A 27,699-nucleotide genomic window follows, 5' to 3' on the forward strand; every position below is an offset into this window, starting at 1 on the left:
ATTTACATTGGTAATATATCGCATCCACTAAGTAATAACATTGGGGTACTATTCGTCTTAAACATTATCGAGTTACCTTTGATCTTAACCAATAACAAGAGAATACTTTGAAATTCTAAACTCCTGATATATCTGAATCTGAAATCCTGATATATCTTTTTATTGACACAAACAAAACAAATTGTGTAACATTTCATACTCATCCAAACAAAAATGTACCACTATTAAATATCAACATTAATAACAGATGCTTAGATTGTACTGAAATAATTCAATTTCTTGGATGAAGACTTATCATTTTGAACTCACTGTTTGCAGCTCATTAAAACATTGAATTCGAAATGTTACCAAATTAGACCTTACACCGAAATTACAGATTGCACCGAATAATAACTAAGTGGCCTGTACTTTCTCTATAATTTTTCCTTTCACACTTCATTTAGTGATCAACCTTTCCAAAGTATTAACATTCAACTGTGTCGATCCATCATCATCACCACAGCGGTGTTGCCGAAACTGAATTTAATTTTTCCCAACCTCCGACCCTTAAAAACTGATTTTTTTCAGACTCTCCCGAAACTAGAACTAAAAAAGACAAAGAGTTTAACCAAACATCAGTAATCAAATTTTTGAAAAAACTGCCGTGATAAACTTCTTGACGAAATCCTTATTAATCATAGGGTGAAAATAAATTAACTAAAAAAAAAACTAAATAAAAATATAATGTTCACTCATAAAGGAGGCAAAATGTATCTTTACTACAGGACGTTTAAATGTTTCTTTGCTGGTTTTCAAAGTGACATTCCACATACTACCATCCTTTCTGACACCATTGGTCAAGGGCCAATGCAAGGAAGTGGCGTTATCAGTTTTCATCATAAGTACTGAACCCACCGTTATATTAGGAATATCTTTAGTCCATTTGGGACGCACTTGTAGACTCCTCAAATATTCTACCCTCCAACGTTTCTAAAAATTTTGTACTATTTTATTGATTATCTGAAATCGATTTAGTCTATCAAAAGGCACCGCCGTCACATACTCCGAAGGAAAACACCGCAAAGAAATCAACGTAAGAAAATGTGTTGGATTTAATGCTTCCGGAGCCGTGGGATCTGTAGACAGTCGACACAAAGACCTTGAAATCAACAGTGCTTCAATTTGAGTCAGTACTGTTGAAAGCTCCTCAAACATTAATAACGTATCCCCTATTACTCTATAAAGATGGTTTTTTACCGCCTTTACGTTACTCTCCCACAAACCACCTTGATGCAGAGAAAAAGGTGTATCAAATTTTTATTTGATTGCGTTTATTCCTAATTCCAAAGAAATTAACGAAATCCCGAGAGCTGATGTATTCATTCAACTCTTCAAGAAATGATTTTGCCCCTACAAAGTTCGTCCAGGGATCCGAATAAATAACACGAACCGGGCCTCTTATAGCTATGAATCTTTTGAAATCTTGTAAAAAATTATCGGTTGATAAAGAACTCTCCAATTCTAAATGAATGGCTTTCACTCCCATACAAATAAATAAGCTTGTATAAGCTTTATGAAGTGAGGCATTTTGCTTCCTAACCATCGCAGCACTACAGAAAAATTCTTAAGACGCTCTTAGAGCGGTGCCTGTGCGGAAGTAGCTATTCACGTTGGATTTAAATCGCTTGAGATTAATCCATTCGGAAAAACGTTCTTAGGAAGTTTATTCCACATAAACGCGGTTCTCCAAATGAAAGAGTTTTTGAACAGTGCAGTTCGAGGTGTACTGAGTTGAACCTAAAAACGACGAGCAGCCACAGATCTACATTCTTCATTCACAGGTTCTACATTCTTAGCATTCATGCGAAAATGATGATTACATTTGTATATTCTACTCTGAATTAAATTTCTGCCCTTAAACTCCAATAGTTCGGTAGCAAAATAACATCTAATAAGTCAGCATCAGTATGAAGATTGATTCTATGATGAAAATCTACTGATTTTTAGTCAGAACCAAAGGATGTTTCTGACAGAAATTCAAATTCGATTTATCTAATCAACACCCCACCCTAAGTAAACCATCTTGCAAAAAAAGATATAATTTGATTAGCCTAAATGAACAAGGCCTATTTGAATTCAACATCTGAATTTCAAAATTGAAATATTTCATTTGTACAAGTTTTATTAAAACCAATTCCGTATACTGTTATGCATAAGATTTTATGGCACGATGAGAAACGCTCTAATAAATCTAATAGAGGATGATCAAAATTCAATTCAATATTATTACTCATTATAATTGTGTCTTTCTTCCAGAAATTTTTATACTCGTCAAGAAAAAAGTAGACTACGCGATAAACAATCGGCAGGATTTTGAATGCCTTTAATGTGACACCACGAAACTTCGTGTATATTTTTCTGAATCTGAGCGATCCGATTAGCAACAAATACATCTCTGGATTGAGAAGGTCTCAACCAGCTGTAGAAGAATCCGAGAAAGCCAAGGTTTTTGAGATCAAAATCCTTGTGTATGTTTCTGAAACATATCTAATCAAATTAGAAAACAAAAGAGCTGCGGAAAGTCCCAATCGTTTGGCCGAAGATACCTTGGCACACACACGTTAAACTTCAATATCATTAACTGATAGTATACTAAGTAAGTAGATGACAGCTCCTTATACACTGAAACTTGCATCTGCGAAAGCTAAAACCATAACAGATTTTGGTTCTATTGCTCCTACATATCTCAGTACTTTAAAATTATCAAGTTCTCCTCATTCTGATCGTATCTTCCATCAAATGTCTGAAATATTATCTGGAGGTATCTCATCCCATTTCAATTTCAGAATCCACAAATTTTTTATCAGTATTTTTGAATACAAAATGAAAGGTGCCAACAAACCAATCGGATCATAACATTTATCAACCGTCGACAAAATTGTTTGTTTTCTACATTTCTGATTAAAACTTTCTGTATACCACTGCATACCTAATGCTTGTGTAACGAAGGAAAAAAGTACATTTCCAGCTAACCGCTGTTATATTGAAATTTCATACAAGAGTTCTTTTGAATTTGTCTATATATCTGCCGAACGTCTGCTGTCAATGCCACCTTGAATAACTGAATGTTCAATGGTAAAGTAACCAAGTCTGTCCACATGGTATAAGATATCACTTAAAGAAACACTACTGGAGTCATTGGAACTATTGGAACCATTGGAGAACTAGCGTCTAGAACTATCCACACTAGAGTGCTTGTACTACTTTATTTAATAACTGGATGATGATCAATATAATACAATGATGCTTCGTCTGTATACTGACCTGAGGAGTCCCTACTGAAAGAACTAGTATAAATATTTTCACAATCTATATCTTCCGGATTCAAAACAAAACCTTCAGGTACTTCCTCAATTTCCCAAAACTTACGAACAAGGTAGTCAATCGAATGCTGTCTTGTTCCACAAAAAAATAATAAGTACAACATACTTATGGAACTTGTTTTAACCGCTACCGCCGGAGTACCCGCTACCCCAGTAATCCGACCTTCTTCCAATATATTAGCAAATATTTCCACTCCCAAAATACCGTCATTTTCCGCATTTGGTCGAAAGTATTATACCCCAAAGACACCCCTTGTAACGCGGGAAATTTGCTTATATCAATTTTAAATTATAGTAAATTGTTGGTGATTCTGTCAAGCACTAATGCCCTAAGTGTATATTTATTATTTGGATTATAACGTGAGGCAACTGTTGAAACAGTACTTTCCTTAACTTTCTGAAGAGTACCTCCCAAACCATATATTGAAAAATAACTTTTCGAAATTTTCAAGCCCAATCTTCTATAACACCCGACTATTAGCAAATTGGCTTCACTGCCTGAATCTGAAATAAATCTCTCGAAATCCATCTTCAATTTAGTCAGGTTGGAGGCTCCCTTACTCTTTGAACTGATGTTTGCCAGAAGGACAAACGGGTCATAACTGATATGGGTGTTAAATGGTATGGCGGTATGAATGTCCTCAGACATCAGTACCGCCCTTCACGGTGTACCCCTGCCTGGCTGGGGTGAATTGGATGAAAACGTTGTTCATCTTTCATCGGAAGATATAGCCTCATTCGACAGAGTGTCGGGGCCTTCTATATCGGGAGGGGTCGTCTATAGTATAATCCATAGCTTCCCTGACTAATGTGAAATAACTCTAGCTGTAGCATTTTCAATTAAACTTGTTTCCACAGCAACCACCATAGAAGAAAGCAAAGTTGTATAGTTTGAATCATCCTTTAACGATACCGCATTGGGTTCCGATCATAAATGTACATCAACCGCTGATGTATCATTACTAACCGTCTCCCCCTTCTCACTGTCTGATTCTGAGGCCACACCCCCATTCGATTCACTGTACATAACTGCTTGTTAAAGCAATTTCTTACAATGTGTGGAGGTTAAGTGGTAGAACAAACCTGTAGTGTTCTACACTGCAGTTTTGAACTTCGCCTTTTGGATGTTATATTGTATTTCACTCAATAAAGATCATTATTATTATTATTACTATTATTATTTGACAAACAATTGTAACATATCTTACAGCTTCATATCTTTGTCCAATGATAAGGATTTGAATTTATCACATCTGTTGAAGAGGCATTATCGTGAATCATATTCTTGAAGAGCGAATGAAACTTTCCCCTCTGACATATTTCTCTCGAAAATACTGGTACTTCAATTTTCGGCAGCAGAGGTAATCTATTGTTATCGACTATAATATTATGAATGGACTAAGCCATTATTTAATGAAAATCAATAACATTATTCATAACAATTGAACAATTTTCAGAAACATTTTTTTTTCTACACGTGTTTCACTAAAGCCAAAGCTTCCTCAGTAGAAATTAATATTACACATTGAGCTTCAATTTTTATATACAATAGTATAGGTACTTAACTTAATTAGTTTATAGTTGGGCGTTCAACAGGGAACTCGAATGTTTACCCTTATTTATTTTCAGAAACTCCAGCAGGTTCAACTTCTGTGCCTTGAGAGAAGTGTTGAAATCGTCATCGTTCTCCACAAAGTGGCACACATAGGTGGAATTGGTTTTCTTCAGTTCACAACTTTTTTATGTTCAAATATTCTCGTTTCAAAATTCTTTGAAGTCCTTCCTACATACACTTCTGGGCATGATCTGCATATTAGTTTGTAGACACCTAATCTGTTATCCTTGTGTATGTGTGACTTGTTGTTCTTTACATGTCTACCCAAAGAGTTACCGGCTATGCTAATATTTTGTTTATTCAATAGTTTTTTTATTTTATCTGATGTTTTCCGGTATATGTGAGTGTCTTGAAGGTGTCAGTATATTTTATGTGAGGGTATACTTGATTAATAGCTTGTTTGAAACGTTTTTATCAAGAATGTGATGAATTACATTTGGGTTGAAGTTGTTATTGACTGAAATTGGTTTTACCAGGCCTATTTCGTTATTAAAATTCGTGGACAATGGTATGTTAATGAGCCTGTGGATCATACTGACATAAGCTGCTAATTTATGTTGCTGGAGGTGATTGGTATAGTTGTTTATAGGTGTGTCTGTATGGATTGGATTATGATAAATTGTGAAATCGTGCTTATTATTAATTTTAGTAATGGTGAGATTGGTTTCTAGTTCTATTGTGAATTAGGAACCAATAATTCGATAAACCATTTAATAACCATGACTTTCAAATTATTAGCTATGAGTAAAGGATTGCAAATGTTTGGTTTTGTTTCAAGAAACACTGATTGTTTCTCTTCAGCACTTCACACAACCAACTTAGAACACATTCAAAATAAGTTTTTGAAGTGTGTGGCTTTTAGAATGGGGTTTCTCTTTGGTATATAAACATATTATCAAATACTAAAGGTAATTTGGGTGATAATCACCTTCAAATAAATGCATTTATGAAAGGTAAATATGATCCTATTCACTGAAAATTACTACAGGTACATAATGGCATTGTCTAAATATACATAGTAAGTCAGAGACTGACAGGACAAAGTAACATGAAATAGGTCCTCTTCCTACTTTTCTACTAAAAATTAGGAAAAAAAAGTCAAGTATAAGGTCTGCATCATTGTTAAATTGTGTCTATCATATTATGCTCAAAAGGTGAATTAGATAGTAGAAAAAGTTTAAATTTCAAATAGCAGCTTCAGGCGACTGAAAATGTTAATTTCATATAAGAATGGTGGAATACAGTGATGGGATCATTCAAATTAAAAATAATCGGTCATTCGATTATTGCAATCACTCGAGATATCTTGAGATGTCAAAAGGAAACATTCGAATGATTCAGATCATTCGAATGTTGAATATATCGAATCAAATTAGTAGTGAGTGAAATAGTCGAAACAGTATTAAAGTCTTGTGCCACTACGCACCAGTGCAGTGCCGGCCTATATACCGACACTTGTTTGTATGATGTAGTGAAATACAGATTTGGGCTGAGAATATTCAGAAATTTGTTGACGATAAACTTTGAATAATTACAAGTACAAACTTTATTGAAATTTAATGGTGGCTTGTTAAAATATATTGAAAACATAAACAAAAAATAAAAGTCCTTACAAAAATGAAAATAAATTACCTATTCGTTGGTTCAAATTGTTAGTGTTACCAAAAAACTTGCAAATTCGACACTGAACTTGACCATTTTCTATTTTGTCGAAATGCTCCCAAACAATAGATTTCTTAGCTCCAGGCCGCATTGTTCAATATCAAAACAGTAATAATAACGGAATAAAGGTATCAACTACACAATAAGAGAAGAAAAAATAATTAAATAAATGAGTAATAACAGAAATTTTTTTGCAACGGCTTCGAATCCTCCAAACTGAAAAATTATTGCCACTGTTTCAATTTCAATGCTCTCTGTTTGTATTCTTAGTGCGACAAATTCAAACAATCCTAACTCATAAAATAATCCAATTCATTCCGAATTTCGCCATTAATGTGGGCGTTTCACATGGCACATGACCTTATGAGCATCGAGTGACTGCGTGCTTATTGCTCGCATCGCCGGATCTCGATTTAAATCGGTGAGTGACGAAGTATCCGAGTGATTTAATTCGAATGATATTTTGATTTTTGGGAACACTCGAGTACTCATCATTCGATTCTCAGAATCATCCGATTATGCCCATCACTAGTGGAATAGCCTTTAATTTTGTTACTTTCTGTAGATATTTCATACAAACATTTATTGAATAAATTAGAATAATTGATTGTTATTTATTATTCATGAAAACTTTCATATTTTTTTTGTACTAGATTACAAAAACTATACCGAGTATTAGAAGACTAGGCGAGTAGTGGTGCTATAAGGCTTTTCATCAATGAACACACTAGTTATAATTGCATGATAGATATGTGAAACATAAGTACAGTAAAACTAACATTTCAGTATTCATCATTGAAAAAAACTATTATTTGATACTGTGCGAACATTAAAAAATACTCACTGACGAAGGGGAAGCACCATTATCAGTTAATCCTTTAACTTTCAGCATTTCTGCTACCCTCATGAATGTGGGTATTTCTTCCTGGCTGACACTTACTTCCCCTTGGTACATGAAATGCATTAAACTGGTAAGAGCCTCGTAATTCACTTCAGGAAGGATAACTATAGGATGTTTGCACGGATTAACCCTGAAGAGTTCCTTGAAAAATGGACTACATACTGATAATACTGTCTTATGGGCTTTAATAAATTTTCCCTCAGCAGCTAAAGTAACATCTACTAAATCTTCATCTTTCAAAAGGGAATGGAAACCAGAACTCAAATTTGTATGGAAATTATTCCAACATAATGAAAATTGCTTTCCTTCCATACTGACTTTTTTGTAAACAGTACTTGTAAAAAATAATAAAAAAACTTGGTACTCTTATCCTGAAGGTTCTTTTGCACTTACACAACACCGTGATAAAAATGTAATTGGTGTGTCATGATGATAATTCGATTATATTTTACTTGAAATCAAATCAGTTCGGTTCTCCACTTTTTCATCTTTTTGCAGTTTCACCACTAAAAATACCGCCATCCATATCAACTATCAACTACCCACATGAAAACAATGAAAATGGTGGAGGCAATGACGAAATAATAAATATGGACTGGTCATTGAAGAGAAAGCATTGACTTCAACAACTGAAAAAAGATGAAAAGATTCACGTTTTGGAATTTACGTCACTCATACAGATACGTCACGTTTTACGTGTTGCATATTTTCATGTGAATATTTTGGGATTTGATTCTTCACATTATGCTGTGTCACAGTGGCCAAGACGTATGATCCACAGGTGGAATGTAATCAACGATTATGGACATACAGGATTGCTTACTTTTGCGATTTCGTTAGACACGTCATGTGGTCTCGTGACGTAACAGTGGTGACGATTGATTCGGTACTGCACTTTTAAATTAAAATAAAAAAATTTCAGGTAAATCCCTTATTAAAATATTATTTTTATATAGGATCAAATACTTGAAATAAATGGATTGATACTAACTAAAAATTTTTCTTTTGTGGATGATAGGGCGAGCTATTTTGCTCTTTTTAAAAGTAAGAGGTTTCATCAGTTTTTTATTATTTTCGTGAAAACTGTAACTCCCACAAAAATTTTGTGATGAACTTTGTTTTAGATAATAATATTATCTAAAAAATGTTTTCATAACTTTTTGTTCCATCTTTCATAATAAACGCTTAATAATCAAAAATATATATATAAGTAATAAGTTGTAACAACTTTTTTTATGTATCTGACAGAAAATACATTATATGGTTTTTATTTTTTATTAATGAGAAATTTAGATAGAATAATTTAACTTAAACTTTGTTCCATAAATGATGAAATTGATAAATCTACAATTTGATATATTATAATACTACATTAGAGCAAAAAGGAACTACTTTAACCACTGAATATATTTGAATTATTTTTTTTGCATGAATGTAGAAAAATAAATTTAAAGGGCTAATGTATTACTTTATTTAATTTTCGATTTTTTTTCTATTATCAGAATTGTTTAAATTTTTTTAAGTGACCTATTTTCGTCAGCCTTTAAGTTATTATATTTCATTCTGATAATTGTTCGCAGTTTGCAAAATTCAAAAATAATGTTTAAAGAAAAATCTTCTCTTTTTGCAGTTTTTTTTAACTTACAAAGCAAAGGCAAACCTATAAAAAAACCATATTTATTTTAAGCAGTGAATTAATAGAATAAGTTTTTACCTAACAATTCATTTTCAAGGTCTCGTTCATAATCATTTTCTGAAAAATGTTTAGAACAAACAAATCCATTTTTGAGGGGGAATGTATTCCCTCTTTTGCAACGACGAATCCATTATTTTTGCAAAGTTGTAGAAATCATATCCTTGGCAATAGGAAAAGAGTGAAATATTACATCAGTAACACCACTTTTCTTTAAAGTCAACTGATTGCTTTTGCAAGTTGACACTGCACAAATACGACCAGACATTTTAACTAAAAATTACAAGGTTATTTAATGGTTAGACAATTATTACTATTACTTACAAAAATGTAAATATTTCCAATTTTTACCTTAATTTAATTCAAAAATGTTTAAAAAACAAACAAAGTTCCACAATGGCGAAAAACAAACCTCAAAACGAAAGAAAATAACAGAGTCTTATATAGCGTCTACTCGTTACACCAGTTTAAAAAATGTCCAAAAGCACAAAAAAATACAACTTTCACGATAACAAACTCAATGTTTCAGAAACCTAATTGGTATAGTTAAATAAAAATTTAATCAAAATATACAAAAACAATGTAATACTGTCCGAAAATATTCCTCAAAAAATGTTAAAATAACACAGTCTTATGGCAGCTACTAAAAGTGTCAATAGTGTTACGTCACATCTGCTCGGCGCTTGTTGAACGTGGCGATATATGTAAGTAAGCAATCCTATATGTCCATAATCGTTGGAATGTAATGTGTAAAAATGACTTCACTCCCAGTCCATTATATCATGTCTATGATGAAACCGAAGTGATATGCAATGTTGCCAACATTGATTTGAGGATAGTCTACTGTGGTCTAGGTATGTTTGTTCACACTAATTTTATTCCAGATCTGTCATTCCCACCTAAAGTTTATTCGCTCTCTCTGCTTGATCAAAATACATTGAGCAGAGATAGCGAGAAACTTTTGAAGGGAATGACTCAATCTGGATGTCATCAAAACACAAGAAAAGAGTAAATTTAATTTCCATTTCTCATTTGTAGTATAAATAAACGGCAATGCTGTTGAATGAAGTCATCGATTACTTTACGATAACTTCTTCTAAAGAATGAGATTATATTATATCATTATCATATCATGCACAAGTAACCTCCCGATTACGATATGGCATATGTTTCTGGGGTGTTTCCACTCGAGCACCAGTCGTATTTATTGCACAAAAACGCCTTTTAAAAATTATTTGGGGTACCCCAAGCAAAGCATCCTGTAGACCGAGTTTTAAAGAATCAAAAATTTTAACAATGTCAAGTATTTTAATTTTCGAAATGTGTGTATACGTATACACAAATAAAAATAAGTTTACTAAAATGCAACAAGTTCATACTTAGTTATAATACAAGGAATTGCGCTGATTTCCACATTCCCTACTATAAATATGTTGTATCTTCGAAATCTTCTGAATATTTGACTCTGAGGATTTTTAATAAACTACCTAAATAATTAGTTAGTCTCGCCAATATTTCTATTTTTAAAACTCGCTTGAGAACATATTTACTCGACAATGCTTTTTATACATTGGATGAATTTTTTATTCTTTAGATTATAAGTGACTATTCCTATATGTTTTATAATCTTTGGGAAAATAAATGTATTATTATTATTATTATTATTAATTATTTATCCAAAAGATACACATATTTCATGAAAATAAAAAATTAAAATAGGTTTCAACTGTAACATATGAATTTCAAAGTGACCCCCTTGCCATATACCTATTATAAAACAGGGTATTGTCAAAGTTGGGTCAAATATTATACCACGTTTATGAAACAAGCATGATGAAAATATAATAGCAAGATTGTTATAATTATTGAAAGAAAATAAAAAAATCCGATATCAGTAAAATGGAATCAGTTTTTACAAAAATATTCACTTTTACGAAACCATTTTGAACGTTCAAAACATATCATCTCAATTTTATTAGACAGGGTGAAAAACTTTCCCAGTGTTGAGGATGGAACACTATATATGTTAATAGAGTTCTCAAATGGAGTGAAAAGTTTTCTTGCAACCATTGCAAAATGCGAACTTAGATTGGAACACAGCAAGCATAGACCTAGTAACGAGATATATATATATATATATATATATATATATATATATATATATATATATATATATATATATATATATATATATATATATATATATATATATATATATATATATATATATATATATATATATATATGAATAAAATGAATAGATAAGTACTCTTTGATCATTCCCATATTGATTTCAATTTAAGAGCCACCGGTTATACAGCTGTTTCAGCCTATTGGGCATCGTCAGTACCGGGCAGGCGGTCCTCGATTGAAGACAAAATGGGAAAAGACCAAGAAGGTACTTGATAGAAATAGCTGCGTAAACGCAAGCGAAACATAAGTGGACCCACCTATTGGTGTGACACCCAAGTCAACTTGCCAAGTTGATATATATATATATATATATATATATATATATATATATATATATATATATATATATATATATATATATATATATATATTCATTAAAACGTCAACAGTAGTTATTCTTTTTCCAAAATGGTGGAGGTCAATGAAATGAGTTTCCTCAGATGAAAGGTGCCGCTTTCTTCTGATTGTTTATTATTCTGTGACTCTGTCTTTCTCTCTCTCTATGTTAATGGCTTTTGCCTCCATTGAGCCAACCCTCAGAGTAACAAAAGAGCCAACCACAAACTAAAGTGGTTTGTCCGACCAAGCGTCTTGATTTGAATCAGGTTGGAGTCCAGCTCCCTTACCCTTTTAGCTGATTAAAGTGGTTTGTGGAGCCAACCCTACTTTATATGCTTGTTGACTTCAGTCACAGAACAGTAAACGTAGTTGTTAGTTGTTTACTATTCTGTATTCTGTGCTTTAACTTTAGTCGTTCGTTGGTTGTTGTGTTGAATTATTAAATCTGTGGTTATGCTGTGACCAAAATTCCCTACAAAGAATATATTTTATGATGTGTACCAATAAATATAAAAAATGTCAAGTAGACCGAATCTTATCATCAGTTCCTGACTATATTCAAAAAATTCAGTGCGATACCAATGAAAGGTTAGAACAACATTGTATAAAAATATTTCAAAAGTCATTTCATTAGTTCGGACTTCTATTGTCTAATTTGATATAAAATGATTTGAGACCCCTGAATCAATAAAATCAAAAAGATTTGATGAAAAAATAACAATTATACTAAGCGAAAAAAACTGAAATTGTAAATTATTATTATATAATTGTGTATTTTTCAGGTAATCTTTTTGATTTCATTGATTCTCTTAGGGATTTCAAATCATTTTATATCATATTAGACAATGGAAGTCTGAACTAATGAAATGCAATGTGAAACATTGTCAACCACCTTCAAACATTTCAAAAGTAAGTTGTATTTTCCCAGGCATTTTCAAATATTCCGTTGTCAATATATTGTGTATTGAGACTTTTTATGTTAGAGGTACAGCTTTTCCAGTTTCTCTTTGATTTCTCAGAAAATTTTGCCAAGGTACACTAAAAACCATCTTTTTTTAACAAATTTAAGGCACAGTACACCTGCAATACAATGAAATTAGTTCTCTTTTCATTGAATGGCATTGCGTCAAAAGGTTTGTACTCGTCTTCCTTTTTTTACTCTCTATTCATGGTCTACAATGTGTAAAATTTTGATTCGAGTCTATAGTTTTATCTAACTATGAATGATTCTCTAGTTATTTCTAATCAGAAACAATTTTAATAATTCATATAAAACTAACCAGTCCATACTCACCTACCATGAATAATCAATTCAGATATGAAGAACATTATCAAGAAAATTTCAATTGAATCATCTAGTTTAATTTGTTTCAAAATGTTTCAATCTGACTCAGTTTATATATTTTTGCAGGACATTGCCGTTCAAATGTGCTGTGAGATCTTGTCCAAATTTTTTTCTCAGTTATGAAGAACGTAATAAGTACCCATTCAAATTTCATAATTTTCCCACCGACAAAGCTCTTCGTGAAGTCTGGAAAGAAAAATGTGGCTGGAAAGAAAATTCAAACATAACTTGTCGACTCAAAGTTTGTTCAGATCATTTTGAATTAAATGATTACATTAGAAATTACAAGGAGGAATTCAGCAATCCCAATTTCAAGAGACAGTTGAAGAGGAATGCAATACCAACCAAGAATATCAATAAAGAATATTTTGAAGATGACGTGGTAGAAGCCTTCTGTAGTATTCCCTGCAGTCATGTTAACCATGATACTGAGGATTATTTAGATACACAGTTGAACAGTGGTGTAGTACTCAAAAAGAATATGAAAATCATTCAATCCGATAAAGAATCTCTTGAGAAAACCTGTTGTATTAAAACAATGCAATCCAGCTATTCAAATGAATGTATCAAAGAACCAGGATTTTTGGAAGAAGTTAAGATGGCAGTAGATCATAATGAAATCTTGAACAAAAATATGTCAGAACTACTTCTCATAGAGAAAGAGATTAAACAAAAACTGAAAAAGTGTGAGAGAAAGATCAAGTTTGTTAATAAAAAACTCAGATCAGGAAAAATCGATAAAGATATAATTCACAAAGTTTTTTCAGATGCACAGATAAATGTTTTACAGGGCAAAAAGAAAGTTTATTGGAGTAATGATGACTTGGCTGAAGCTTTTATTTTACGGCAGATTGGTACGAAACAATGTTATTTATATTTGAAAAATACCTTGAATATCCCTCTTCCCTCATTATCATGTATTCAAAGATGGGCAGCTTCTAGTCATGTTTCATAATATGTAAGGATAATTTATGTCTCCAATAAAATTGTATTTTTACTAAGTGAAAATATCCTTCATTTTTTATATTATCAAAAAAAAATTCAAAACTAAATTAGGCTAAAGTCATACTGTGTATCCATGACAAATTGAATTATAATTCTCATTGAAAGAAAATCTGTTAGAAAATATTCGTTAATCTTTTTTACAAGCACTCACAGGCATAAAAGTAATAAGCTTGTGACCTCAAACAGCTGTGTCAGTATTGCATAACAAATGTTGGAATTGCAATAAAAGTGAACTGGTTTTGTCAAGTTGGTAATAGTTTCTGAATAAGTATCATGATTGTTTATACTTGGACCAGAGTTGTGACACACATTACCAAAAAGGACTTGAAATACAATATGTAATTTTTTTTTGTGTAATTCAATGTTTATATCAAAGTAGCTGTTTCAGGAGGACTTTCTTTCAGTTTGTGTCTGAAAGTTACTTCTTTGCATGATCTACACATCCATGTATAGAGTTACTCATTTTCAAATTGATTACTTCCTTTCTTTGAAAGATTCCCTCATCCTTATTTTGTATCAAGATGGAGTAGTAGAAAGCCAAAAACTTCCTTTCCCAAAAATTAATCACTCCTAAAAATATAACCCCTTCAATTCCAATATTTAAAACTTTGAGTACACTAAGTACTTTCATAAAATAAATTCTGATAATTGAATTACTTCATGTACGTCCATGTGTAGAATACTTACTGTGAATGGAAATATTTTTAAGTACAGTTGAAATGAGACTACTGGGCTCTGCAGAAGGCTCACTGTTCCTAGTCCGGAAAATTCATCAATCAGTGAAACATTTGATAACAGTGGTGAGATAATGGTACTGAAGAAAGACAGTAAGTATTGTTTGAAGACTTGGTAGTAGCACAGATAATAGTAAATCCAAGAGCAACCAACTCCAGCGAGATAGTGGCTCTGCAGATATTTTAGACAAAACCAAGAACTCTGAAAAGTAAAATGAATCTAAGAACTGGACAGACAAGGTGAAACATTAGCAGGAATAGTTACACTTTATATAAAATTAAGATAGGTTTCAGTGATGTAATATAAATCACTGAAGAGTTCAATTAGTACGTAACTTGTCATATTCATAAATTCTTCCTATGATTAGGCAGATGGCAGAAGGTTATATACCTACCCAAAAATAACAGTAAGAACTTTTGATATTTCATCATATCCAGTACTGTCAAAATGAGTTCCTTAATGATTGATATATTATTTTTGAATTCAATATTTGGTAGATCTTTCAATAAATTGGGGGATACACTAAGAAAGTAATTGTTGAAATTGTTACTGACTGTAATTTTGTTTGTTCCCTTGATTTCTTCATAATTTGCCACAGACATTTTCATTTATTATTGTTATTTTCAATGCGGTTTCAATACTGTAACTTTGGTACGTGATTCTAACATTTTATTATAATTGCGTTTGGCCCAAATGTGGTTTTTCTTAAAGATTTCATCTGTCCTTAGGGGCGTAGACAGGATTGTATAAAGGGGGGGTGCAGAGAAAAAAAAGTAGATTATATTTTTTTGTTCATTGTTTTTCGCATGAGCAGTGAATGTAGTGATTTAAAAAAAACGTTTGCCTTTCGGGACGCCCGACACAAGTGATGACTCAAAGTAATCTAAGTTGAACTATTTAATTTTGAAATTGTTCAACTTGAGAAAAGAGCGTGATTGAATTATAAAAATAATAAAAGTTGATGAGAATATTGAAAGCCCAAAAGTGATGAATGAAAAATCAGATTTAAAAAAAACATGGCGGAGGAGTATACAGAGTGCTTCAAAATACATCATTCAAGTAAAAAAATAAACTGTCAATGTGTTTACAAGGTTTGACAGAATACATCATTTAAGAAAAAACATCTAGGTTTAACGTGTCAACGTGCGATCCCTCAATGTGTACAGGGTGCATCAAAATATATCAAGAGAAAAACATGGCGTCAATGTGTACAAGGTGTGGCAAAATACATCATTTAAAAAACACGACCGTTTAACGGGGCTCTAATGAGGAACGTATACAGTGTGTGACTTTCATAGGTGTTTTTGCTAGCCAAGTTGACATCATCAGGAGATGAAGGCAAAAACATAGATGACGCGTGCAACATGAAGGGTTAGGAATACTAAATAGATGAGATGTTGATGACTAGGAGGGTCTGACGTTTTAACATGCGATCCAACATGTCAGAAGGACACTGAGCCGCATCTTCGTTAACCAAGTTAGCATCATCAGGAGGAGTTGACCAATAAGACCAGAAAAATTCTATAGGGTGCCTCAAAATACATCCTTTAAGAAAACGAGGATCTAGCGTTTCAACGTTCGTCCCCTTCATCTAATGAGGAACGTCTATAGTGTGGCAGGACAAAACAAGCACTACAGGAAAATCCTCAAGGCGCTCTCAGAGCGGTGCCTGTGCTAAAGTAGCGATTCACGTTGGATTTGAATCGCTGGAGATTAAATCCATTTGGAAAAATATTCTCGGGAAGTTTATTCCACCTAAACGCAGTTTTCCAGTTGAAAGAGTTATCAAAATGTGAAGTTCGAGGTGTACTGAGTTGAACCTCAAAACGATGAGTAGCCACAGTCCATTGCGTATTTCTGATATTTATTGCTCTTGGTGGAATCAAATGTACCAAGTCACTTGAACACTTGCCGTGAAAGTATCTATAGAAGAGAGAAATCTCCAACCTTTCTCATCATATTTGGTTCGGAGAAAAAAGAAAAGAAAATATGGCGGCCGACAAAAGTGTTGGTTTAGATGGGTCGAAAAAATGTTGCAATTATTGTAAAAAATACATCAATTCGGGGTTATGCGGTATCACCTGTGATTCTACCTACCACAGCAGTTGTGCAAAACGAGTTAAAGTATGTTGTGATGTGTTTCCTAACATAATATACCAGGCAGCAGATCAAAATACAGAGGTTTTATCTGAAGTGGATTACTTAAAAGAGGAGAACAAGCTCCTAAGGCAGATACTTTTGGACAAGGACACAATTATCAGTGATAAAGAAACTCTCATAACACTTCTCAAAGAAAAAATAACTTTGTTAGAAAGCAATTCACTTCGTTTATTGGTAAATCCATTATCTGACAAGGCATCTCTTGAAATTAACTCATTTAATTCCACTGGTGGGACAAAAAAGCTGAAAATAAAAACTTATCTCAGCAAACAAACAAAAGTAGCAAAAAGACATCAAAAGAAAGCAACTGGGCGGACACAGTTGTCTCTATGGAAATACAGGATATCCCAAGCAAGACAGAAAACAAAGAATTTCAGCTGCTGCAAGAAAAAACATTAGTGAAGTGCAGTGAAATTATTCACTTGAATGACGATCTTGAAGTTAACCATGACAGCAACCCCAATGATAACAATTGGAAATTGGTCACCATTTCCTCCTAAATCGTATGGCACAGGGCAATCAAACAACCTACTCCCAGTTGCACCAAAAAGAAATTGGATTTGGATTGGTGGTCTTGATCAGTGCACCACCCCTGAAAATGTTAAACGATATTTGAGGGAAGCGTTTCCAGATGAAAGCATTGACTGTTTTAACCTGAAATCTAAATACAAAAAGAAGTGCTTCAAAATAGGAAGTTTCGATTTACCTTTGGACGAACTTCTGAATCCTGATAACTGGCCCTCTAATTTATCTATACGTCCCTTTCACGATCAGTGATCAACAATATGCTACATATATTGCATCCGAAATCTCTGCTGATGGTAACTCAGGGTTTTTATCCTATGAAAAACAAAGTAATAACTATTCATTAAAAATACTTCAATTGAATGCACAGTCAGTGACTAATAAAATTAACAAATTGGAAGTTCTCGCATCAGAAGAGAAACCGGACATTATTAGTATTGTTGAACACTGGTGTGATATTGAAAATATTGAGTTCATGTCTATACCTGGTTATGAAATTGTATCCAAATTTTGTCGCTCAACTCATATACATGGAGGAACGGCAATTTATGTTGAATCATCCAATGTATCGCGGAGCCTAAATTTTGGGAGATGGTCCGAAGAAATCCATTGTGAATGCAGTGGGATAAAATTAGTTATAGACGACAGAAAGATTTATATACTTAGTATTTATAGATCTCCAAACGGTAACTTTGATACGTTTTTGCATAAATTATTTTGCCTATTAGAGAATAGTGTAGGCTATGCTGATGATATCTTTGTTTGTGGCGACTTGAATGTCAATTACCTAGAAAATACTACTGAAAAGATCAAATTAGATGAACTACTACTCAATTTCAATTTACAAGTGACATCTTTGACTCCTACTAGAGTTTTTACCAACCAGTCAGGGAAAACTTCATCTTCTAAAGTCGATTACATACTAACAAACGTTGAGAACATGTTTTGCAAATCTAATGTTTATGAAGGTAGTTTCAGTGATCACAAAGTATTCACAGTTACTTATAATATGCCATAATAAAAATCTAAACTTATTGAACAATCTTATGTTATGTAGATATAGAGATGTATCAGAGCATAACTTGAAACAACTCTCCTCGACATTGTCCAAAACCAGTTTTGATGTAATATATAACAAAACTGATATAGATGAGAGCTTTCTGGCTTTCATGAATATTATAAGTGATGCTATCGATAAATGTTGTCCGACCAAAAAACACAAATCGTCCACTAGTAACAAACATAAGTGGATAACTCCTGAAGTGAAACAGGCCAGTCTTGATTTAAAAAGTATGCATTGGTTATGTAAAAATATAGGCAACGAAAATTCTCGTGCTGCATACAAAAAAGCGAAGAAAGACTATGAAGCATTAATAAAAGCTTCAAAGTTGAATTTTTACGAAAATGTAATTAAGAATTCTAACAATAAAAATAGAACAGTTTGGAACCTAGTTAACAAAGAAACGAACAGAAAAAAAAATTCAAAGAGATATTACTCTCAACTATAATAATAAAGTAATCACAGACAGAGATCATGTTGCGAACATATTTGGGGACTATTTCTCTTCAGTAGTAGAAAATAGCTTAGCAGATCATTTTGGCGACAATAGATCATCCGTATGCACGGTTTCTGGAATTGAATCGAATACTTTTTTCTTTATGCCCGTTAACGAATGTGAAATTGACGCAGTAATTAACAATCTAAAAAATAAAAAAAGTACAGGAATTGATAATATATCAGTGAGAATTTTAAAAGAAATTAAGTTACACATTTCAAAACATTTAGCTTATTTGTTGAATCTATCAGTCACAAGTGGCAAATTCCCTTCAATTCTAAAAACAGCCATGATCATATCAGTTCATAAGAAGAACGATACATCGTATAATACAAACTATCGCCCCGTGACCCTGCTAAGCATTTTCTCAATAATTTTTGAAAACGTTGTGAATGAGAGAATATTAAGATTTTTATCAAGGTTTAAGATCCTGTCCGATTCTCAACATGGTTTTTGCAAAGGCAAGTCCACTCAATCAGCTACTTGGAGATTCTTAGAAATCATATACGCTTCTTTAGATAGGGGTACGCATGTTGCAGGAGTATTCTTCGATCTGTCACGTGCGTTCGATTGTTTAAATTTTAAATTCATCGAGAGCAAATTATATAATCTAAGATTTAGAGGGGACTTCCTAGAATGGATCATTGACTTTCTTACAGATCGTAGGATGTTCGTCAAGATTGAAAATATGAAATCAGACTGTTTAAAAAAAAACTGCTTAAAATCTGTTTTTCCGTTAATCAGCTATCACGATATATGTTCTGGAGTTCCTCAAGGCTCTGTGTTAGGTCCGCTGATCTTTCTGTTGTTTGTAAATGATCTGCCTACTTATTTCACCAGTAATGAACATGCTCTCACTCTTTTCGCAGATGACACGTCTTTAGCTGTATCAGCAGAGAGTCAGGAGGAATTAAAATAAAAAACAGAGGAATTAATATCACTGTTCTTAAATTGGTATGAAAGGAATAATCTGATTGTAAACTTGACCAAAATAAAATATATCTATTTTAATTTAAAAAACGATCTGAAAAAGCAATCGCTTGCCTTACTAATCAATGGAATGGCACTAGCATGCACAAGTTGTACAAAATTCCTTGGCGTTCATGTAGACAACTGTTTGAAGTGGTCTGACCATATCACAGTTGTTTGTAAAAAAATCAATCAAGGGTATTAGGCAATCTCAAGAATTAAGAATTGTATGCCTTTACGCGCCATTTTAGATGTATATTACAGTCTGGTCTATAGCCATCTAAGTTATAATGTGATCCTATGGGGAAACAGTGTTGACAAAGATAGGGTTTTCATTGCTCAAAAAAAAGTTGTTAGGAAATTACTAGGCATCCCTTGGAGGGAATCATGCAAGACATTTTTCATTAGTAATCAAATTTTAACCTTTCCCTGCATCTATATCTTTAAAATACTTTTATATGTTCGCGAATGTATAACAGACTGTATTAAGAACACATTCTATCATAGCTACCCAACTCGATATGCAGAGGAGTTGAGCATTCCTAAACATAAAACTATAAAATTCGAACATTCTCCCAAATATATGGGAATAAAATTATTCAATCGGTTACCAGACCATTTCAAACAGATGAACACTGTAGCATTTAAAAAAGCAGTTAAAACATTGCTTCTTTCTAAGGCCTACAATAGTATTAGCGAATTTCTCTCGGACCATCTCGACTGAATGGGTTCATGCGGCTTTGGCATGACATATTCAATTTTTATAACTACAATTATTTTAATTTTTGTAATTCTGACTTTTGTTGTATACATTTTTATTGTATTATTTTTATCTACTGATCTACAATTTTATCGTTTGATGTGATTTTTATGTGCTTAATACTGACCTATCCTATACGTTTGTCAATGTCTTTGAGGATGAATAAATATTATTATTATTATTATTATTATTTATCTTCTTGGAGAAAATAATCGATGCCTGGGCATTTGTTTTTTGTGGCATTGAATTGAACCTGGTTACTTTCATCCCAATTCGAAATCACTTCTAGATCCTCATTAAGATATGCAATCTCCTTCTGCAGGTGAAGATGTGCCTCCGTAGCCGATGTCCTGGAATCCAAATGGAATGACGAAACAAGTGTGCTGTTGTAAGGAAAGCAATATATCGGATTTTTGTTTTTTTCCAATAAGTCGTTGATATACAATAAAAAGAGTGTTGGAGACAATGTGGATCTCTGGGGAACACCAGCGTTGATGGGGAAAGTATTCTTGAGATATCCATCGACGGCCACTTGCAGAAAACGTTCTTTCAGGAAGCTGAAGAGCCATACACAAAAATGATCCGACAACCCATAGCATCGAAGTTTGACCAGCAAACCCTTATGCCACACACGGTCAAAGGATTTAGAAATATCAAGCGCAACAGTTCTTGATTCTCCATGTTTCTCGATTGCGCTATTCCAAATATGGGTGACATACGATAGGAGGTCGCCTGTTGATCTTTGTTTCCGAAAGCCATATTGATGATCGCTCAAGATGTTGAAGCCTTTCAAATATTTGAGTACCTATATGGTGGTTTACGGCTCCATGATTTTTGATATTACTGATAGCAAAGCGACTGGTCTATAGTTATTTGGAAGATTTTTCTTACCCTTTTTGGGAACGCGAGCACTATTCCAACAAGAAGGAAAAACCCTTTTCTTGTAAGACAGGTTGAGAAGTTTGCAAAATACTGGTGCGAGTTCATTTGCGCACTTTTCAAGTTCGATGACGAGCATTTCAACCGCATCGAAAAAACGCATTTTCACTCATCACTCATCATCTGGCACTCGTCAAACTGCAGTTTGAGGAGTGCCAGATGATGACAGTACTACCAACTGTCGAAAGCGCTCGCAGATAATTAATAGAAGATATAAAGATATAAAGCTTCAAATCCTTTTTGTAGAATTTATTATTGAAATATATATATATATATATATATATATATATATATATATATATATATATATATATATATATATGTATACATATACAGTGTCACCGATAAAGTCCGCATCAAATGGGAAACTTTTTTATTTATCGTTTTATGTGAAATTTGATTTTGGCAGTAGATTTTGCTTAAGAAATGATGTCAAATGGCGTCTACAAAATAGGTCACGTGATTTCCTTAACCTGTCAAAATTGACATTTAAAAAAAGAAACATCGAAAAATGACATTATTCTTCAAAATATCCAAAAAAATCAAAGAATAAAACATTTTCTTTTGTAATTTTATACCCACACACCAAGTTTCAAACCCATAATAAGTATTTTATATTTTCACTATTTTTCCGCACTCCTGCTTTTTCTACTTATCAAAATTTAAGCACACCTGTACTAAATCATTTATTTTAACTAAACTCGTCACCGAATTTCTTTTTTTGTAATATAATAATATTTTAAGAGCCTCTTTGATGTTAAAAACAAATTTTGAAAAATAAAAGTTGTCAAACTTGATGCAAAGTTCATCTAGTTTCAACGGGGCTTTCAAAACTATACAGTACTTGAGTTTTTTAATGAGCAAATGGCCTTACAATATGAATTAGAACAAAAAGGTACATTAGGAAACAATATCTTAGAGTGTTTATTGTTTTTTTAACAAAAAATACAGTGGAATTTAATCTTAATTAAAAGGAACTGAAAATAAACATGTACCTATACCTAATAGCAAAAAAACACGAAAAAAAGACTCACGACATTAAATACACTACATTTCTGTATGTCTTCCATCGCGTTCTATGCAGATAATTGTCCTTCTTGATACATCTTTTATTGAGTTGCTGATACTCACAGGGTTTATGTTTAATATAGAGTTTCTAATAACAGTTTCTAGGTGATTCACGTCACGAAAAGGTCTTTATTTATAAACGATTTGTTTTAAGTAACCCCACAAGAAAAAATCTAGTGGGGTTAAATCTGGCGACCTAGGCGGCCATATTTGCTCCATATTTCGCCCAATAAGTTTGCCCCTAAACATTTCTAATAGTTTCTCTTTGACTTGTCTTGAACTATGAATAGGAGCCCCGTCACATTGATACCACAGACTGTGTCTAATTTCAACCGGCATATTGTCCACTACATCACTGATCTCAGTATTTAGAAATTGCAAATAATCCTGAGAAGTTAAATTGTGTCTGAAAAAGAATGGTCCCATTACCTGATTATTTAAAACACCGCACCACACATTTGTTTTAAATGAATATTGGTCCCGACATTCTATCACAAAATGAGGATTTTCCTGAGCCCACCACTTACAATTCTGGGAACTGAATTGTAGGTGAACATCGTTCGATGTGAAGGTAGCTTCGTCGGTCCATAGGATTTTGTAAGGAAATTTTCTGTTTAATTCTACTTCTCCTTGGTACCAGAAAGAGAAATCTAGTCGAACATCGAAATCTCTTTCCTTTAAGGTATTTATAAATTTGGGTTTGTAGGGTTTGAATTTATTTTAATGTAAAATTGCTCTTACGCTTTCTCTTTTAACGCCAGTTCTATCTACAATATTGGTAATACTTGATTTTCCCTGTTCGATAACATCCAGGCAGACAGCCAACTGAACCTCATCATTATTGCGTGATGGATTATGAGGTTTTTTAAAAGTATTTTCAACTGAACCAGTCAGTTTAAATTTTTTTAAATCCTACTTACAGTGGATTGCTGTACATGTCTACCAGGATGTCTTGCGTTAAAAATATCAGCCACTTGTCGTGTTGTGTTTTCATCACAAATTAGCACAATTTCAATTTTTTCTTGTAAAGATAACATATTATTTTAATTTTCATACATTACATTGAACTAACGGGCATTAATTTATTCAGTGACAGTGACGTTTTCTAAAACATATTATGTAGTTTCATATTTTTTCACAGCCTACCCAGTTTTTTTATATTAGTGTTGTTAGCGGAGTAGGTAAATGTAAATACTATGAGTTTTTTTCTTTTATTGAATGGGCTTCAAGAATCACGAAATGATGTTTCCTAATGTTCCGTTTTGTTCTAATTCATATTGTAAGGCCATTTGCTCATTAAAAAACTCAAGTACTGTATAGTTTTGAAAGCCCCGTTGAAACTAGATGAACTTTGCATCAAGTTTGACAACTTTTATTTTTCAAAATTTGTTTTTAACATCAAAGAGGCCCTTAAAATATTATTATATTACAAAAAAAGAAATTCGGTGACGAGTTTAGTTAAAATAAATGATTTAGTACAGGTGTGCTTAAATTTTGATAAGTAGAAAAAGCAGGAGTGCGGAAAAATAGTGAAAATATAAAATACTTATTATGGGTTTGAAACTTGGTGTGTGGGTATAAAATTACAAAAGAAAATGTTTTTATCCTTTGATTTTTTTGGATATTTTGAAGAATAATGTCATTTTTCGATGTTTCTTTTTTTAAATGTCAATTTTGACAGGTTAAGGAAATCACGTGACCTATTTTGTAGACGCCATTTGACATCATTTCTTAAGCAAAATCTACTGCCAAAATCAAATTTCACATAAAACGATAAATAAAAAAGTTCCCATTTGATGCGGACTTTATCGGTGACACTGTATATACATGCAATGGATGATGCAACTAAATTTCCTTTATTTTCAGTATTTTACTATTAATGTAAGTTACAAAAATGATTTGAAGCTCTATAACTTCTGTTTAATTATCTGCGAGCGCTTTCGACAGCTGGTAGTGTTGTCATCCTCTAGGCCCTACTCTATCTGAACGTGTCATACTGTTGTGTGTCCTTTTATACGGTCCGAACGCCTCAATACAGGTACTTTAGGTAAACTTGCCTGTATTTGGATTACATCAGGTACTATTTTTTGTGTTGGATCTTCTCTAGGTTTATTGTTTCTAGGAGTGTGTCTTGATTTGTTTAATATATTGAATGTTAGGTCTTGTTTTGTTTTGATTTGTGCTTGTTCCTCGATAAGTGATTTATGATTGTTAAATTTATGGATGTTTAAGTTTTCCCAAATGTCCATGCGGTTTCCCTTATTGACTTGTTTTATGAGTTTTATGTTCTCCAGTGGGGGGAAATTATGTTTGTTTTGTATGGCGTGTGTTGCGAGGTTTGATTAATATACTTTTGGGTTAATGTTGCCTTTTGTGCTCATCGTACCTTTGGATCAGTTTTTTCTTGGTTTGGCCGATATAGAATTTTGTTGCAGTCCGAGCATTGTATACTGTATATCCCGTTTTGGTTTTGTCTTCTTCTTTTTCATAGCTGTTTAGTTTTTGTGTTATTTTCGTGTTTGGCTTGTATGTGATGTTGATGTTCAATGGCTTGAAGATGTTTGTTAGTTTTTTGGTTTGGTGACCTACGAATGTAAATGCTGTCCATGGTTGTGTTGTTTTGTCTGTTGGGGTGGTTTGATCCTTGTTCTGTATTTTTTGTTTGATTCTGTTTTCTAATTTATCTATTGTCTTTTGGGTGTATCCGTTTTCGTTCGCTATTTGGTATATGATTTTTTGTTCTTAGTTCTGGGCTTCATTGCTGAGTGGTATCCTTAACATTCTATATATGAATGCGTTATAGGTAGCCATTTTTTGTGATGGTGGATGGTTTGAACTTGCGGGTATGGTGGCGCTTGTTTGTGTAGGTTTCCTGTATATTGTCATTTGAAATTGTGTTTTGTTGTGGTTATATCCGATGGTTATGTACAGGTAGTTAGGTTTTGAGTTGTTTTGTTCCTCAATGCTGAACAATAGTTTGTGATTTATTTCGTTAATTTCTTTTGTTATTTGATCTATTCTTATTCCATTGTTTTGTAATATGTACAGTCCATCGTCAACGTATCTGAACCATTCTCCTCTTTCATCATGTGTTTTTATTATTGTTAAGATTTTCTCATCTATGGTTTGCAGGTATATTTCGGATATAATGCTAGATAGTGGGGATCCCATCGCTAGTCCATCTGTTTGTTTATAAATGTTTTCTTCAGATTTTTCCTTTGATTTTGTTTTTCAGTTCATCGGCTATGATTTTTGAAATTTTGTATGAAGGTGCTTTGGTAAAATTGATAACCGGTCTTATAGGTTTATTTTCCTTATGTATCTTTATCTGTGCGTTGAGTTTTGGTGCTTTTGGGTTGTCGACTTTGTATATGTTCAATGTTTTGTTGTTGAAGATCTGTTTGTTGGATTTTATCAGGCTATTGATTTGTCTTTCAAATTTTGTGGTTGGATCGTGATTCATCGTACTAAAATCGTTTTCCGTTATGTAATTGTTCACTTTCATACTTAATTCCTGTTTTTCAATAATAACTGTGGCGTCACTTTTGTCGGCTTTAACTGCTGTGAGGTAGTTAGAGATCAATTTCCTTTTTATTGTTTTTTTATTTGAAAATAACCGCATCAACCTTATGGTTATTAGCGGATGAAAAATATTTACAAGCAGTAACTATATTGATTACAACATTATATTTTGTTAGATAAGTTCAGAGCACTTGAATAATTTAAAATCTTGCTAGCACTAAAATAACTCAAGGTTTCCTGCGATTCCATCGATATTTTGCACATTTCCCTTTCTAATTGAAACACTGGACACTGCACTATGATGTGATGTATTGTTAGTGCAACTTCACAAATGTGGCACTGTGGTTGATCTGCTAGAGATATCAAGTATTCATGGGTTAGTTTGGTGTGTCCTAATCGAAGACGGGTGATTATAACTTGTTCCCTTCTTTTCAGTGTTCCATAGTTCCATGGTCCGACTTTGGGTTTCCATTCTCTCAGTTTGGATGAGGTACTCTGCCACTTACTCAACAATAAGCAACAAGTCGGTATGAGGGCTATACCTTGTTGTTCCTTGGTTTGGATTATCAATCGCTTCACAAGCATAAAAGTCAGCACTCTCGTTTCCAATAATCCCTAGTTCAAGTGTTTGTATTTCTATATCTTTGAAGTGTACGTTTGTTAGGTTGATGACTCTTGTATGGAATGTGGGGTGTTTTCTTATCGTTGTGTCCTTATCGTGTTTCTGTGTTAATGTGTCCAGTTTTTTTGTTTAGTTTTTGGTATGTGTTCTCCTTGAGTTGCTGGTTTTTTCTATATATATCTGCGTATTTTTCATTCCACTTCAGTCGTTAGTAATTTTGCTAGGTGTAGATGTGTTTCGTATAATTTTTTGGTGAGGATATTCTTCTTCTTGTATGCTTCTTGTATTTCGTTTTGGATCCATGTAGTTTGGGCTTTTTCTATTGCTTTCTTTGCGCTGGTACTCTTGTTCTTTATCTGTATTTTGGTGTAGTTTGGTTTGACGTTGGATTCGACATGGACATAACCATCGGATATAACCACAACAAAACACACTTTCAAATGGCAATATACAGAAAACCTACACAAACAAGCTTCACCATACCCGCAAGTTAAAACCATCCACCATCACAAAAAATGGCTGCCAATGAAGCCCGAAACAAAGAACGTAAAATCATATACCAAATAGCCAACGAAAACGGATACACACAAAAGAAAATAGATAAATTAGAAAACAGAATCAAACAAAAAATATAGAACAAGGATCAAGCCACCCCAACAGACAAAACAACACAACGATGGACAGCATTTACGTACGTAGGACACCAAACCAAAAAACTAACAAACATC

At 33.0% G+C, this 27,699-nt stretch overlaps 2 protein-coding genes and 1 long non-coding RNA gene across 10 annotated transcripts in view; 1 reads left to right on the forward strand and 2 right to left on the reverse strand.

The window, feature by feature from the left end:
• Positions 1 to 8,117, reverse strand: part of LOC111504298 (uncharacterized) — a 94,527-nt gene extending 86,410 nt beyond the window's left edge. For 3 of the 6 annotated variants that reach the window (XM_074173112.1, XM_074173116.1, XM_074173115.1), the window contains exon 1: positions 7,484 to 8,115. In XM_074173112.1, the coding sequence (XP_074029213.1) occupies positions 7,484 to 7,852 (369 nt within the window). In that variant the 5' untranslated portion in view covers positions 7,853 to 8,115. Of the gene's footprint in view, positions 1 to 7,483 lie in introns of all 6 variants that reach the window. The other 3 variants (XM_074173113.1, XM_074173111.1, XM_074173114.1) reach the window with 2 other exon arrangements.
• Positions 8,118 to 12,155: 4,038 nt separating this feature from the next.
• LOC111515418 (uncharacterized) lies at positions 12,156 to 14,118 on the forward strand. 3 transcript variants are annotated; one of them, XM_074173118.1, is made up of 3 exons: positions 12,156 to 12,353; positions 12,835 to 12,898; positions 13,177 to 14,118. In XM_074173118.1, the coding sequence occupies exons 1-3, from the start codon at positions 12,347 to 12,349 to the stop codon at positions 14,063 to 14,065; spliced, it is 960 nt and encodes a 319-aa protein (XP_074029219.1). In that variant the 5' UTR covers positions 12,156 to 12,346; the 3' UTR covers positions 14,066 to 14,118. The 3 variants fall into 3 exon arrangements, 2 of the variants coding, with proteins under 2 accessions (XP_074029219.1, XP_023027411.1); XM_023171643.2 differs by lacking the exon at positions 12,835 to 12,898 and having other exon boundaries at positions 12,158 to 12,353; XR_002723532.2 differs by lacking the exons at positions 12,156 to 12,353; positions 12,835 to 12,898 and adding an exon at positions 12,360 to 12,674.
• LOC141481489 (uncharacterized) lies at positions 13,885 to 21,928 on the reverse strand. Its single transcript, XR_012465013.1, has 2 exons — positions 21,712 to 21,928; positions 13,885 to 15,051 (listed from the first exon to the last, which is right to left on the reverse strand). It is a non-coding gene; the product is annotated as an uncharacterized lncRNA (long non-coding RNA).
• Positions 21,929 to 27,699: the final 5,771 nt, after the last annotated feature.

This window comes from Leptinotarsa decemlineata, unplaced genomic scaffold (genome assembly GCF_025532065.1).
Source record: "Leptinotarsa decemlineata unplaced genomic scaffold, Ldec_3_MD MMD2_tig00000199_RagTag_RagTag, whole genome shotgun sequence".
NCBI classification, from domain to species: domain Eukaryota; kingdom Metazoa; phylum Arthropoda; class Insecta; order Coleoptera; family Chrysomelidae; genus Leptinotarsa; species Leptinotarsa decemlineata.

Coding starts and splice junctions, on each gene's coding strand:
- LOC111515418 (XM_023171643.2), top strand. CDS start 12,256: ATGATGTGTACCAATAAATATAAAAAATGTCAAGTAGACCGAATCTTA. Junction 12,354..13,176: donor CAGTGCGATACCAATGAAAG/GTTAGAACAACA, acceptor ATATTTTTGCAG/GACATTGCCGTTCAAATGTG.